This window comes from Ascaphus truei, chromosome 19 (assembly GCF_040206685.1).
Source record: "Ascaphus truei isolate aAscTru1 chromosome 19, aAscTru1.hap1, whole genome shotgun sequence".
Lineage (NCBI taxonomy): Eukaryota > Metazoa > Chordata > Amphibia > Anura > Ascaphidae > Ascaphus > Ascaphus truei.
The window spans coordinates 10,793,192-10,809,337 of NC_134501.1; the positions used below are offsets into that span (position 1 = coordinate 10,793,192).

At 46.9% G+C, this 16,146-nt stretch overlaps 1 protein-coding gene across 3 annotated transcripts in view; it reads right to left on the reverse strand.

The window, feature by feature from the left end:
• CCDC102A (coiled-coil domain containing 102A) overlaps positions 1–14,486 on the reverse strand; it is a 34,400-nt gene extending 19,914 nt beyond the window's left edge. Inside the window, exons 1-2 of one of the 3 annotated variants that reach the window (XM_075576514.1) lie at positions 14,385–14,486; positions 281–1,227 (exon numbers count right to left, since the gene is read on the reverse strand). In XM_075576514.1, the coding sequence (XP_075432629.1) occupies positions 281–838 (558 nt within the window). In that variant the 5' untranslated portion in view covers positions 839–1,227; positions 14,385–14,486. Of the gene's footprint in view, positions 1–280; positions 1,228–8,086; positions 8,201–14,384 lie in introns of those variants that run through there. The other 2 variants (XM_075576516.1, XM_075576515.1) reach the window with 2 other exon arrangements.
• Between the last annotated feature and the right edge of the window lie 1,660 nt (positions 14,487–16,146).

Here is a 16,146-nt window from a genome sequence, read left to right on the forward strand (position 1 = left end):
TTGATCCATCAGTCCATCCATTGCCCATCAGTGGGGCCATCCATTCATCCCTCCAGCAACTTGATTATCTATCAATGACAATATACCGTATCTTATCTACAGTTTATGTGCCCAAAGCATTTGTACTGTCAACCTCCATTGTTCCATTCATCCATAACCCAAGATATTACCTTCAGCCATGAGCTTTTCTGTGTGCCCATTAATCATCCCACCAACAAATCACTCAACTTTACATCCATCTTTTGTTCCCACCATCAGCCTTTACACCATTGCTTCTGACCTTATTCTTAGTTGGTCTTTCGGTTCCCACGTCTCGCACCGGCTCCTCTGTGTCCTGGTCACCGGTCTCTTGTTCTTTTGCATTTCCTTGAAGTCTCTCTAGTTCCCTACGGAGCTGCTCGGTCTCACCGGCTGTTTCCTGCCTCTCTCGTTTCAGAGCGCTAAGCTCCTTGCTCAGGATCTCCAGCCGGCTCCTAAGCTGAACCCCGTCTTCCCTCGCCTTGTTGCGCTCCGCTCGCACTTTACTCCACTTCTCCCTCCAGTTGGCCGTACAGTCTGACCACCAGCGCATGGTCTTCTCCATCTGAGCAGCCCGTGCCCTTGCCTCCTCTAGCTCTCGCAGCCGCAGCTCTTCCCGACTCTCCCAGTCCCCAGATGGCAGAGGGACGGGTGTCGGGGAGATTGGGGATGGTGGTAAACTCTTGGGTGACGGAGTCAGAGAGTCTGGATGATGCATACGCTCAGGTTGAGAGCTTCCCAGGCTGCAGAGAAGCTCTGTGCTTTGAAGCAGCAGAGGGGAGTCTGCTAGCCGGTGGCTTGGGCCACTACTCTGACTCATATTGGGCTACTAGGAAAGGACCTGAGATACGTGAGATACGAAGCAACGTTCTTGCCGATGGGTGTCAGGGAGGTTGTGGGAGGAGGGGTATGACTAGGCTGAGGTTTACTACAAGGTTGGATGACAGATGTCTGAGGGGGACAGGCTCCAGAAACTGGAGACTGTGCACCCCCTCAGACAGTGCCAGGATCCTAGTTACTGATCCCAAACCGCACAAATCAGCCTCTTCCCACCTCTGGCCTGGTCTCACTTCCCCCCAAAATGTCTGTCTACCAACAGGTCCACTTTTCTGCGATATGTGTTCTTCACAGTGATGTATCTCCCCTTGATATCTTCCCTCTGTGGGATGAACCAAACTTGTGAGGAATCGCACAGCCTCTTAATGAGTCCTATAATACAAGAGTACAGAGGTTAAAGCCCCAACTGCACAAAAACAAAATACATTTACTTTAGCAAGTACCTTTATTTTTATTATGTTAGCTTAATCACATAATTCATTATGCAAAAACAAAAAAACAGTGCTTATTTTAAGCGAGCTATTGACATAAAATCTTTTTTTTTCTGTGGGGTCTGTCAAATATGGCCTCCATTGCACATGTTCCAAGGAAAAAGCCTTGTAAAAGTTATGTATGTCTCTCTTGTATGTCATTTTCTCTCTGTCTCTTCTTTTCTGTCTTCTTCCCTTTTCATGTCTGTTTTTACCCCTGTGATTTAACCCTTCCCCTCCCTCTCACCTTTCTCAGCCTGTCTCTCAGGCTGCAACTCCAGCCCCACCCACTGAATGAGGCCCCGCCCCTTCCCCTGCCTCACCTTTCCCAGTCTGTCTCTCAGGCTGCAGCACCAGCCCCACACAGGCCCCGCCCTCTGACCGAGGCCCCGCCCTCTGACCGAGGCCCCGCCCTCTGACCGAGGCCCCGCCCTCTGACCGAGGCCCCGCCCTCTGACCGAGGCCCCGCCCACCTATGGAGGCTCTGCAGAGGATGGGATTTCCCCGCTGTGCTTCCTACTGCATCTCAGGGCCCCGCCCCCTTACACAGGCCCCGCCCACCTGCAGAGGAAGGGTTTTACACAGGCCCCGCCCACCTGCAGAGGAAGGGTTTTCCCCTCTGTGCTTCGCTGCTACATCGCAGGGTCCTGTTTACGTTAGTGTCGGGAGAACAATAATTTACGTACATCTCTAGATTCTAACAGTCCTACTACCAGACCTGGTCAAGGGACAACCAGGCCTGGCCAAGGGGCAAGCAAGCCTGGCCAAAGGGCAACCAGGCCTGGCCAAGGGGCAAGCAGGCTTGGCCAAGGGGCAAGCAGGCCTGGCCAAGGGGCAAGCAGCTGGCCAAGGGGCAAGCAGGCCTGGCCAAGGGGCAAGCAGGCCTGGCCAAGGGACAAGCAGGCCTGGCCTAGGTGCAAGCAGGCCATAAAACATTTCTTTGTGTTTTTTAAAATCAAACTGTACCCACATTAACCCCTGAAGCACCAGATGGATTAAAATACATATGTCATGACATTATCATGACATACACCGTATGTCAATTCCTGTGATGTGTTTCAGACGGCTTTCAATAAAGCACCTTTCCTGTTTTATAAACGTTCCTGCCGCCCATCTTTTTCTGCATACTTTTATCCACGCGCAGCCAGCACCCGCCCAGCACCCTGTAAAGTCCTGAGAGGCTGAGCATTGCCATTGTACATAATTAATCACGTGACTACCTTTAAAGCCGGGTAAGGAGGGTTTCATAATTATGAAGCAACTGTTAACAATGTTATGGCGTCGTAAGCCTGAGTGCTTTCATGTTATTAAAATCCAATGTTAGGCTGCGTCCATACTCCTGCCTCTCATGCTGACCATGCCCGTGGCCTTAGGCCTCGGACATACTACTGGCGACGTCACGCGCGCCTGTACTTGCCGAGATCTGTGTCCTGCAGGGTTGCACGACGGGGGCATGGCGTGGGCGTGCCGGGGGGGAGGCGTGTCCCCGTGACGTCACGTGAGCGGTTCGCCCTCATTGGTTGACCCGCGCACGTGACCCCGGCCCTCGCACGGCAAAGGCAAACCAGTTTTTCTCGCCACGCATACGCTGGACACGCGCATTGGCCTCCATTGGTGTGGATTTGGCGCGAGCGACGTCGGATCCACTATGAACGCGGCCTTAGTCTTCCATGTTATTACATGGATCTTTTTAAGTGATGCTCTGCGGGGTTCACTGACAGGGATGGGGGACACCACAAGTCATTTTTATCAGTGAAAGGGGTCAGAGGTGTTCTGCAGGTCGTTAGCATCAAAGGGTTTAAGTGATGTTCTGCAGGTCTTTAGCATCAAAGGGTTTAAGTGATGTTCTGCAGGCCTCTGGAAGGGGTTGCTCATGAAATCACTTGCAAGTACTGAGTTAAGTCCTGGTCCTCCGTCTTGTATCTGGCAGCTGGGGGATGGGGGGGGGGGGGGGGCGGTGTATTGATTTTAAGCCCCTATTTTCGGGGCTGGTAGGCTCACAAGGGCAGCTCGTTTGTGTGTGTTTTTGTATTTACCTACAGCAACCCCGCACATTACCCCGCCCCCCGTCATGGCCGCGCCCACCCAGCCTATTTTGGCGACGCCCTTCGCGCCAAAACAAACTCCCTTTAGACCGCAGATCGCTGTGAAGTGCCGTGCACGCGCCGCCAGGACGCAATGCGGGCGCACCGGCGTGTGCAGTGGGACCTTAGCCTTACAACGGTGCTGCAGGGCAGGAGGAGGGTGGGTGGACTGGACTGTGAAAGGCTGCTTTCACCCCATTGTTATATGCGATGGCTTATTCTCATAGTGCCTTATCTTGCTCTTATCTTAGCTCTCGTAGGCAGAGATTCACTATGCAGTTACTACGTACTGTCCAATGTACAGCACACTGAACAGGATCTGTATAATAAGAGGGAGTGGAGGGGATGCTCAAGTGGCCTCATCATAGCAGGGAATATATGAAGGGATTCACAACCACCAGGTTTGCCAACTCTTCCTGACCTCGAAGGACTCTTAAAAACGCTTCACCGTTTCCCAGCATCTCCTCTTACACGTACTGTAGCAGGAGAGGGACATAAATAAGCAGGAGAGGCAACGGGAGTGGAACGCTGTTTTGTGAATCTCCCAATATGTTTTTACTTTCATATCTCTGGTGAATCCGTGTCTATCTTTAAATGTGTCAGCCACCCACGGTCTGCACTTCTCCTGTTTTCCACATCAGAATGGCCTGGCAACACTTCCTTTATTGTACTTTGATGCTTTTCTCGAAATGTCTCTCGCAGATGTTTCTGCAGAATGTAAAAAAAAAGTGCCCACGCGTTCCGTGGGGCAGTACAAGAAGGGCGTGAAAATCAATTACCAGGGGCTTAAAACGTTTCATGGACTTTCTTCAGTCACAGAAACAGCGTGAGTGCTAAGTATCAAGCGTCGCTACGTGATTGTCGTAAAAAAGACGTACACAGCAAGAGCAATTTAGTGCATCTCCGTGCGCCAAATGTTTTCACAAAGAGCAAAATGATGCCAGCGGGTGGCGTTAGAGGCGGAGTTTGGATTTTTTCTGTGGCGCACGCATATGGAAATGATATATAATATCAAACGTCAACTATGCGCCTCTTTTGTACGCCAACCTTTTTTGGGGGTCGCAAATGACAAATGCAAGTAGATGCAAAGAATTATTATAGCAGGAATCTGTGTGAACATGATGCATACCATACAACGTTTAAGAAACCGTGCGGCAATTGTAATTGCAATACCTTCATATCCCACTAATAATTTGAGGTGATAAATACTTTTTTACACACAATGCACTCTTTCAATTTGTTTAAAAAACGACAGCCCTCGTAGAATTTGAAGTGATAAGGCCCACTTAGTCTGATCCTGGGATTATTTCATATTTAGAATAGTCTTATGTCTATACCAAGTATTTTGTTATTCCCATACTGTATTTCCATCTACTTTACCATCTCATCTGGGAGCCTATTCCACAAATCCCTCTCCCTTTTCATGAAAAAGTACTTCCTCAAACTTCCCCTGAGACTCAAAACCTCAGGATTCAGATCTTGGCCTCTTGTCCAAGCACATCCCGAATATATGCCACCAACTAAAAATGTCAGAGTGTTGGAAAGCCCATGTGTGCAAATGAACCACATTCGTGGCAGAGCAGTCAAGCAATCACTGTTCTGCTTCCTTAAGTTGCACCCCACAAAGCCTTGCATAGTGCTACACAAGGTATTCTTCTTCTGCATGTGCCAGACACCCCTAATTTGGCACTCGTCATAGACAAGTGAATTTTTGATCCCTGATAATTACAATAAAATGAGATACACTGGTAAAGTAGATACAAAGATACCAGAACTCAATACATTTGCATATTGATTTGTCAAAGCTTATACAATTATATATTTTAATTTCCAAAGAACAATAAAAGGCCCCCCAGAGTGGGCTGTGGCACACATAATGGGGAGGGGGGGCTGGGGTTGGCATCGGGCTGGTGCCAGGTTGGACGGACCCTCATGGGTTCTTTAAATGGAGGCCTGCCACCTTGGAGTCCCTATGGCCATGCAGGTACCGGCGGCAGTTCGCTGAAGGCCGCATCACGGCTGCTGCACTACACCAGGAGGGAATAGAGTCCCATCACTACACCAACCACGAGACAGGCAGCAACGCCGCAAAAGGGGCCCAGGTCCCAGGTCAGCAGCCCTGTGTCGGGCAGAAGAGACAAACCGGTGAAAGGAGCAACAGCAAAGTAAAGGCCCAACACCCTTCCACTCGGGGAATAACAGCTGCCAGCAAATCCCCCAGGTACCTCACTGACTTTTGCACACAGGGTGACCAGCGCTCCTTCCATCCCACTCAGCACAACGAGTCATATCCAACGCCTGCCGCCCCCGTCTCCCGGGGCAAGCATTTCACTAATCAATGACTGGGCAAACATGGGGGCACCAATACTTCACAGGCCATACTTGGGGCCGTACCACATCACAGGGTCAAAGATGGTCCTCACTGCCCCCCTTCCGGCCATATTGGCCCTAGTCCCCCCACGGGGGACTGACATGTCAGGGCAATTTGGGGTGCCACATCAAGCCCACACATACCTGGCCACTCTCCTGGAACCCCCTGGGATACAATGATTGGCATCAACAACAGCATCATCCCCAACATGGATATAGGGTGTTGTGTCTCCCAACAACAAAGGTTCCCACTCGTGAGGAAAGTGAATGTAACCCAGGGACCAGCGATGGCTGACGCACAGAGCAAACAGAGAGAGAGAACGCAAGGGAAGCAGAGCCCGGGGAGAGAAGACAGCAGAATCCTTCCACGTCAGAATCTGGTGAGCAGAACCCCCTTTTATTTACACATGATGATCAGGTTTCCCAAATCAGTGAGGCAAGCGAAAGTTCAGGGTCGGAATCGGAGGATTCCTCAAAAAGACGATTATAGAAAATGATGAAGAAGCAGCTGCAGTCTATAAGCCAGGCAGCGAAAGGTCTGGAGAAGGGCAAGGAGAACAGCGCACAGGCTGTAAATGCAGACAACAGGGGCAGGAGCGTTGTAGGCGGGGTAATGACATGTACGCATGCGCAAGTAGCTCACTTTATTCTCACCTACCTTTAAAAAGACCATAGTAAGAGGTAAGTAAAATACGTGAAAATGTATGAGTTAGCAGGGGTGGACACACAAGAAGGTGCGGGTGGAAATACAGCAAAGAGCAATCAACATAAAAATATGGATAACTGGTTAAACGGTTTCCTGATAATAGCAGTTTTCTAGAATAACACCGGAGTAGTGAAAATGCTAAAATATATACATCTAATATACACCACAAACAAGACATATAGAGAGGTAGCGTGGCAGGAATATGCTGAAAATTTGCCAGGCAACAAAGTATTGAACATCGGTACCAAAGATATTGGGGGTAGTCGCACCTAAAAAATGCAACACCTTTTCAAGAAAATCTGCACCGGAGGTTCAGGGCACTCACGGAAAGTCCAAACGGGCAAAAACTGGGAGCCCAGGCTGTGGAAAAACCGTTAAAGGCTTTATTTGAACATTAAAAAAGTGGCAGTCTCAAAACAGAGTGTGTCCTCCCACGCGTTTCACGCAATAGTTGCGCTTTCTCAAGCTGGCTTGGGTGGCCAGGTAATAACACCACTGCAAGATACAAAAACAAGGGGAAGGTTGGGCATACGAGAGGCAATGCACCAAGGGTTTTAGCTACAAGCGCAGCCCACCCAGCAAAAAACTGATCAAAAGTACAAGCGGCTCCCGAAAGGTACCTCCTAAACAGTACCCCTAACAAATGCAGCAACCCCCGTTAGGCTACACAACCTACTAAATTAGCTGCAGGAATATTCCACGAGAGACATTTGCAACATATTTAGCTTCAGGTTTTAACAACGGTTTCTCTCTTCCGGTGCAAAGCGACATTCAGGTCACACACAGTAACCGGAGACTCTTAATTCAGCCTTTGAATATGCACAGATTGTCTGCGAGAAGATCGTAAAGACATTAAAACCAGGACGCCTGGCTGGCCCATTTACCCCAATTTCTTCAAAGTGCCGAGATACAAAGTAACGCTCTACTCACGAGTTCATAATGACGTTCTCCTTTTAATGTGACAGCCAAGAACAGTGGAAAGACAACGTTTCAGGTCTCAAGTGGACCTTTTATCAGCTGGCCCATTCACCTCACCGGCCCTTGACAAAACGGATAATCTCCCCTTTAGGAGTAGTTCCAAGAAAACACTGGGGGGATTGAGGCTAATACAACACCTATTGTTCCCTTTGGGTGGGTCAGTAAATGACACTTTAGATCAAGACTAGTCTTGCGTGCAATACGAATAATTCAACACCGCTATAGAGTAATCAGGTGGCGTCCATGGCAAAACTAGACATAGAAGCAGCATTTAGGTTACAATCACTGAACCCGGACAGTTTAAGGTACATGGGTTGAAAATTGAATGGACCGCATATCCCAAAACTCTCCCAATGTCATATCCCATATTAGGCACCTATTTCGAGGTACTTAGCTCCTTTTTACAACTATAATGTAACATTAAACACCTCTGTATTGTAAGTTCTCATGAGCAGGGCCCTCATTACCTTGTGTATCTGTTTGCGTTTGCTTGTCCTTATTTGGCATGTTATTCTGTGTATGTAATATACATAACTCTGTGTCCCCATTGTACCGCGCTCCGGAATACGTTGGCGCTTTAAAAATAAAAAATGATCATAATAATAAAAACAATCACGCATTACCTTGGCGATTTTCTCTTAGTCGACCCTACCATCTCCCAAGTTTGCAAAGCGCTCATGATCACGTTCACTCCGCTGATGCAAGAGTTAGGCGTACCCATAGCAGGGGGGGGGGGGGAACGGAGGGTCCCACACAAGTCATTTCATTCCTGGGAATAGAAATAGACACGGTGGCAATGGAATGTAGACTGCCAGCGGATCAAACAAAGCAAGCTGAGAGAACAGATCCAGGCATGTGCTATGGCTTGCCGAGGTCACGCTGAAGCACAGGCCGGCGGTGCTGAGGTTTGCTGAACTTTACCTGCAGTGTAATACCAATGGGTACAATATTTCTGCCAGAGGCCAGAGAAAGCAGCAGCAGGCCTAAACAGATCTCACGCTCGTTTAAAAAATAATGAAAGGGCTAGACTAGCAATCCAGTCGCCGCCGTTTACAGACGCAGCTGGAGCGCGCGCTTTCAGGGCATACTTCCACTGGTAACGGCACGCAGGGGTATGGCCACGTGAGGAAGGTGTAACGAAAAACGTGGCTTTCCTGGAGTCGTTGCCAATAATAATGGCCGCGGAGTTATGAGCCCGTAAGCTATCCAATAACGCATCATTTTCTTGACAGACAACCTAGGAGTCGTGTGCGCAGTAAACAGCTTAGCGGCGATATCTCCCCATGTCTTATGACTGCTTAGGACAGGGGTGCACAAACTTTTCCCCGTGGGCACCCCTGCCTGCTCTCCTCGGCACCTTGCACCCCCACCCCTGCGTCAAATGACGCGCGGGGTAATGTGAAGTGACGTCGCCATGGTAACGTGACGACACGCGACCCCACGGCGTCATTTGACACGTGGGTTACCACGAAGATGCGTCGCTGGAAGGGAAGTATATTATAGAGGTCTCGCGCGGTCCCCCGGCATTTAATTCAAATGCCTGGGGGGAGAGCGCAGGACCTCTATAAATGCTGCCCCCCCCCCCAGAAAATCTAGTGCGCCCCCCCAGTTTGTGCACCGCTGGCTTAGGAGACGAGTATTGCAATGCAGGGATCACAACATAAACTTTGAAGCAAGACGTGCCAGGAAAACTTAATACCATCGCCCAGGGGTGGCCATCTCCTGTCCTCAAGGGCCCCCACATCGTTGCAGCTAGACAGTCAAATAGCCAGCAAGAGGTATGGCACGTGGGCCACTCATGTGTGCACTGGGCCGCTAGGAGGGCACGACACAGGCTCTACGGTCTGCAGTTAGGTATACCAGGCGGAAGGATGAATATACAGATTATATATATATATATATGCAGATGAGCATACAGTTGTATTTACATTTGCATATTTGCTTTGCTGTGGAGGGTTTTTGTCACTTTTTTTACTCACCATAACTTAACTCAGTATATATATATATAATCTAATGTGGCCCTGTAGGTTTCAGGAACCGCACTGAGAGAATGAGGAAGTCAAGGAGTCAGAGTCATCTCCTCCAGAAGCTACTCCGCAGCCAATTACACCTGTGCTATGGTGGGCTGTACCAACAACATCTAGTGAGGAAGCTGCTAGCCTAAGGGAAAATCCAACTGAGCCCAATAACACAGGAAATCCGGGAACAGTTCCAGAGATAGAGGGCGAGACTTCTATTGGAGAAGACCAGGTCATGGAAGGGATTCCGACACCAACGAGGACCAGCGACTCTTCGATCAATTACGTAGCTCAGCCCCAGGAGGGATCTTTCAATGTTTCGGAGGATGGACAGAGTATCATGGTCAACGAGGCTTATGTTCCTCTGTGCCCACAGAATGGGGTCCCCCAAATGGAAAACTATTCATTGTGAGGGGCCCCCACCGTTTACCAAGAATTGACACTGGCTTAACCCCTCCACAAGGGGTAGCTTTCACAGCACTCCCCTCCCCCTGAAGGCTGTGTGTGTCAGTGTGTATCTGTGACATACACAGATGGCACGCGCGCGCACAAACACACACACACACACACACACACACACACACACACACACACACACAGCCTGCCACAACTGAGGTTTCCAGGATAAAATGAGAGGGGGGGTAGAGACAAGCCACTTGCCATCTGATTCAGTCCAGTCCAGTCACCTGGGACTGGGTAATATTCCGATTCTCCTGTCCGCTGTTACCTGTCACCTGTAAACCAGTTCCAGCTGGGTACAACAACTGAGCTTACAACTAACACCTTTATCTGTGGGGGTGGTTTAAAAAAAAAAAAAAAAAAAATATGTTAAATGTTATTTTAATCTACTACTAGAGGCAGAGACCTGACTGCTACTCTCTGTCAGAAATTAGAGGAATATATATATATATATATATATATATATATATATATATATATATATATATATATATATATACTGTATAGCTATTTTATCTGTCAGTGCCAGGTAAGTAGTTCCAGTTGGGTTTTCCAAGTTACAGGTTAGTAGTTATTACTTTAGAACACACTGTCTTTATTGTGTGTGTGTGTTTGTTTGTGTGTGTATACTACCACGGTCCACCATCTGACCAGTCTCTACTCGCTCTACCCGTGTACACCAGTCAATATACAGAAGGAAAAAAAGAGATAATTACATTATTATTATTCAGGCAACCAGTTGCAGTTGGGGTAACTACACATATAAATACCTCCATCCTTAGTTTACCTTTTGGGTACTTATTCAGGGCCTTTCTGTTTTTTTTGTATCTTTTTCCACGCTCAGTAGCACTGCTTTTTGACACTAATATATATGCTGTATATATGATGTGAGGGTGGGTTTTGGGGTTCTGGAGCTTGATTTGTTAATACAACTGTTGTTGCTTGGAGGTGTGCCCCTCCTTCCGAGGGTTAAAGCTCGCCCCGCCCCAATCTCCAATTAGCAGTTTTTAGCATGATCCTGTGAATCACAGACACAGTATGGTCTGTCTCCCTCCAGCAGAAAAGAGAGGTGCATGAGAACTGTGCCAGGTAGTGTTAGGACCTGCAGATTGGTCATGCTGTGAAGTGGCTGCAGGCTTATAACCTTTTGGCCAAAGGGTTTAACTAAATGACCCTTACTCATAAACAGATTAGCACTGAAGTACTGTACTATATGTTGTGTCACTTTGGATGTTGCGCTGGGCATTAGTTTTTGTTTTACAGTATGTTGGTGATCAGAGACATGTCTCTAGTCCTACTCTCCCAGAATATATCATACTTAACTGTACCAGTCCGTTAACCCCCTGCATGAAAGTCAGCGCCTTGTATCTATTTCTGGGCACGGGTGCCCCGCGCAGCGCTCTCTCACTTTAATGAATAACTTGGTACCACTTGCGATACGCAAACCACAGGTTGCTAATGCCGCTCTACAGGTCTCTTTCAAGCCAGGGACCAAAGGGGCAGTCCTGCTTAGGACAAAGATGAACTAAGGACGGTGGCATGTTCACTAGGTTAAATGGAACTAATTGACATATATATCTTTTTTTAAATAATTCAAGTATGGAGCAATCCATGCAATATCCTGTTTTTAAAAAAAAAAATAAACCAGTTCTGCAGTTTAGATGATACTACATTAATTTTTTTTATTAAACTCTTAATGCCATGTTTAAAGCTGCAGTACATGCAATATCCGGCATGTGTGTTTTTTTTTTAAATAAATCAGTTCTGTAGTAAGAAAAAATACTTTTAGCATTTTCTGTTTAAAAACAACAACTTTGAAAGACCAATTTTCTTGTATTCTATTTTACCAAGCATGCTTGTTACTATAGCAACCATTTACATTCCACATATTTAAAGATGTCGCCAAACTTTGCCGATCAATAGACGGAGAACGAATTGACCGGCAGCTATGCAGTTCTTTAGGTAATTAGAGATTGCCCACATGAAACTATTGAAGTTAAAAAAACAAACTAAAAAAAAACAAACTAAAAAACGGGAGCTTGAACTGCAGCTTTAATGAGATTTAATATAGTGAGCGTCCTTTGATTTCTATAGCAGGCTTTACCCCACCTCCCAAGCAGTGCAAGATATTTGCAACACTTTCCTGTTTGTGATCATTTGTTGCCAATAGTCCCAGCAGTTTGAGCTGCTGCAAACTGTGACAATCGATAATGTTACCTTTGTAATATAAGGTTACATTGTAGCTGCTGAGTGACACTAACTGAAGGATTGATTGAAACTGAAAGGCAGCCATTTAGTGAACCCCGGGAAGCCGGATCTTTGCTGATCGATCACGGGAGAACTAATTGATCGGTAGCTTAGGTAATTTGTTTTCAATAAAAAGGTAATCAATGGCTGCATATATTAAAACAAACATTAAAACAAAAAAAATATGTAAGTGCCACTTGGATTATCTAACATTTATGTGGCAAACAAAAGCTTTAGAGGTTTGTACAACAGCCGGCAAACATTCTGATCACCAAAACACATTAGTCATCCACATTGTTAGCTTGGCTTTGTTCCTATGTTTGCCAAGTAATTATCAAGCTATCATTAGTCAAACAGATAAACAGGAGTAGCGGATATGCTTAAAACTAGTGTTTCAGGTCAGCAGCAACACATTATATATATATATATATATATATATATATATATATATATATATATATATATATATATATATATATATATATATATATATATATATATCACTCATTTTTCACAAGATAGAAATAAGACAGTCAGTTTAAAGGTGATTGAATATTTCTAAGGAAGCCGAATACACTGATTTAACCCTTTAGGTGCTCAATGCACAGACACTATGTCATGGGGGTCCGGTGGTCCATTCCCATGAAGGCGTATAGCGAATCAGAAGAGGACTCCCTCTCTTCCGGGCTAAGGGCTGCCGCGGTCACGTGACCGCGCTTTGCCGGAGAGGCTGTGGCATTCTGGTGCCGCAACACTCCGATACTCAAGGGGTTAAAGATGCAGCGCGCACACACACACAAAATACAACCTGTTTTTCCCTAGCTGTTTTTCATTTGCAGAATGCCCAGCCTGCAGTTCAGTATTCACACTGCAACTCCTGCTGTTTCTTCTACCTTTCTCTAGTCCGGCATGCAGCACTGAGCTACTTTTCCATGCAAACATCAAAGGGTCTTATCAGGAAAAAAATGACTTCTCTTTATTTTCTCAGATAAGGTTCTTTTGAAGTCTACTAATGACACTAAATGAGGTTAATTTAGGAATAAAATGTGCAGCCTAAATTAAAAGAAATCAGGGTCCCTGGTAAGGGTGGGGTCAGGCGGTGTTCTGCAAGACTCTAATGAAGAATAGGGTAACGAGCACTTTGCAGGTTCCTGGTAAAGAATGGGTTAAATCAGTCGTTTTCAACCTGTGTTCAATGACCGGTATTAGGGGCCACCGGATTATTATTATTTATTCGGCAAGACCCTACCAGTTTATTTTGCCATATTTCTGCGGTTATAAAATATTACACTAAAAGGATTATATATATATATATATATATATATATATATATATATATATATATATATACACAAACACTTTGAATATACAGTATCATCGCTCCACAGCCACTTTCTGTTTTTAAAGCATCAATATCATAGAAACATTTCAGACACAGTACCACTGCTTTGGGAGGAAGTTCAAGAGCTGTGTTGGCTGCACAGTTCTGCATTGTATCCACATACCACAGCGCCCCCCCCCCCCCCATCTACTACAAAGACCAGGAGGGAGGTCACACAAGGATCATTCCCACCCATCCCAGCCACAATGTGTCAACCTCAACCTCTTCCCATTGGCCCATTCACCATTCCACCTTAATCCCATTGGCCCTGCACACCTGCCAATCTCACCGTATCCATGGTCACCATGTCCCTCTGCACCTCCCCCTTCACACACACACTCTCTCTCCAGTATAAACCACAGCATACCAGTCCCATCCCCCAACACGGCACAGGAACTGCCTGTCCCAACATAGGGTCCCATAGTAGAGACCATGGGGGTTGAAACTAGGGGTGCGGGGGTTGCTCTAGCTCCCCCTCGCGGGGGTTTTATACACCTTTACATCATTATAGTAATGTATGCATGTTACTGATTTTGTATGTACAGCACCCCCACCCCAAAAATAGCTCCTGCACTCCTAGTAGAGGCAGCATAGTTGTACAGCTCCCCTGCCCCATCACCCTAAAAACCAGTAACCCCCCTGTCTAGAAACCAGCAACCCGTGTTACCTCCCTAGGTGCAATGACTGGGCTGCTGCATCAGTCAGAAACTTCACACACTGTGTGTAAAGTTGTGCAAGTTCAGAGAAATGCTGTGTGTGTGTGTGTTTGTGGTAAAGACATGTCCCTGTGTGTCATCCCACCCGCTCGGCACTTACCTGGAGCAGGGGGGTGGGGGTGTGTGCAGGTAAAGCTGGAGGTCCAGCGAGACTCCCCTTGCACTTTCTGTCTGCCCCCTCACTGGATGAGTCTCCTCCCCAAACCCTGACTGCATTTCCTTGGGAGGGGAGAAGGAGGGAAGTGCAGCTCAGGGAAACGCAGGGGAATTTAGCACTTGTACTGTATGTATATATCGTTATATAGCGCAGACAGTGTACACAGGACTTTGCAAAAGAGGCGATATATAGGGAATTCTAATACAATAAGTGCAACAAACATAATCAGACAATCGGAAGGGAAATCCCTGCCCCGGAGAGCTTACAATCTAAATACTGGGTAGAACCAAGAGTCGTGGAAGGTTTTCACTGCACCGTTTTATTAGCAGAGTTAATTAAAAGACACACCATAGATGATACTAAGTGTCTGGAATTTGCACACCCAGAGTACCGCTACTCTTTAATTTGCACACCAGAGTGCCTCTACTGTTTAATTTTCACGCCCATCGTACCACTGCTCTCATTTTAGTAGCTCTTACATTTTCTAATGTTCTAAAATAGAGTCCAAAGAGTTTTACCCCAATATTAAATACATTTAGATTTTATTTACTTATTTTCAATCTGGCAATTCTGTTTTCTAAGCCAGTGGCGGAAAAGGAGAAACGTATAACTTTAAAACTAGACTACTGGAGGCACTTTGCGCAGAAGCAGAAACGCATACAACAGATACACGTGCAAAGTAATCCATGCAAATTAGAAATGAAGGGCTTACAGATGCAGCCGATGGTTTGTCGCGTAGTGGAGACGGAATCCCCCAATGGCGCGGTCCTGACAGCTGCCGCCTACTCGTGGAATCCCCGCGGCCAGTCTAATGGCGATCAGGATTAACACAGCGGGGGTCCCTGCTTCTGAGTGGGACTCCCGCTGTGTGAATCCTACCGGGCTGCACCAGTCTGGAAGAGACGCGCAGTGAGAGCAGACAGAATCAGTCCCTCTCTCTGCGCGCCTCTAACAGGCAGTCACGCGGCTTTTATTTTAATAACATTATTGAAGCAGGGGGTCTCCGGAGCTGAACTGCATTAATTTCAGCCCCGGGGGGCCCCCCTGCTTCCCGAGTTACAGACCCCGGTATGGGGTGCCGGTATCTCCGCCGTGTTTAATTCTCACGTGACCGGGACATTTAAACATGTCGGAGATATCGGGGCCTGATTGGCCATTCCCCCCTTGCCAAGCACGGTGCCGTGAGGCTGAACCTTTGGTCTGCGTTTCGCCAGCACTTGTGTTGCGGCAGGTTAGAGATACAAGTGGCTGCATCTGTATGCATCATTATAACCCACACTCACAGGGCATTGTTCCACTGGCTGCGGGAAGTGCCTCTCTGCGTGGAAAGAATCCTTGTCGCTTGGATATGCCGGTCCCCGTATTTTGAAAGCCCTTCTCGCATGTCCAAACCGTGCCAGAAAGGCTTTTTTTTAAGACGGCGTTACATTCCGACTCTGCAAATCCGAGCGCTGTGACATAAATGGCTGAAACTTGCAGATTTTGCAAACTCGCTGGAATTCGAGCAGCTCCGTTAAGTGCAAACGGCAAAACCACTTCAAATAACTGGCAGAGTTTGTCTCGCCAACTCACTGCCGGCAAAATCGCTTCATATAGATGCAGATTTCCATCATTACAAGAAACACAACCTATTTCTGCTCTGCTGAGCGTGCACTTAATATGCGTTATTAACTATTCTATTTTTATTCTATTAACTATTCTATTT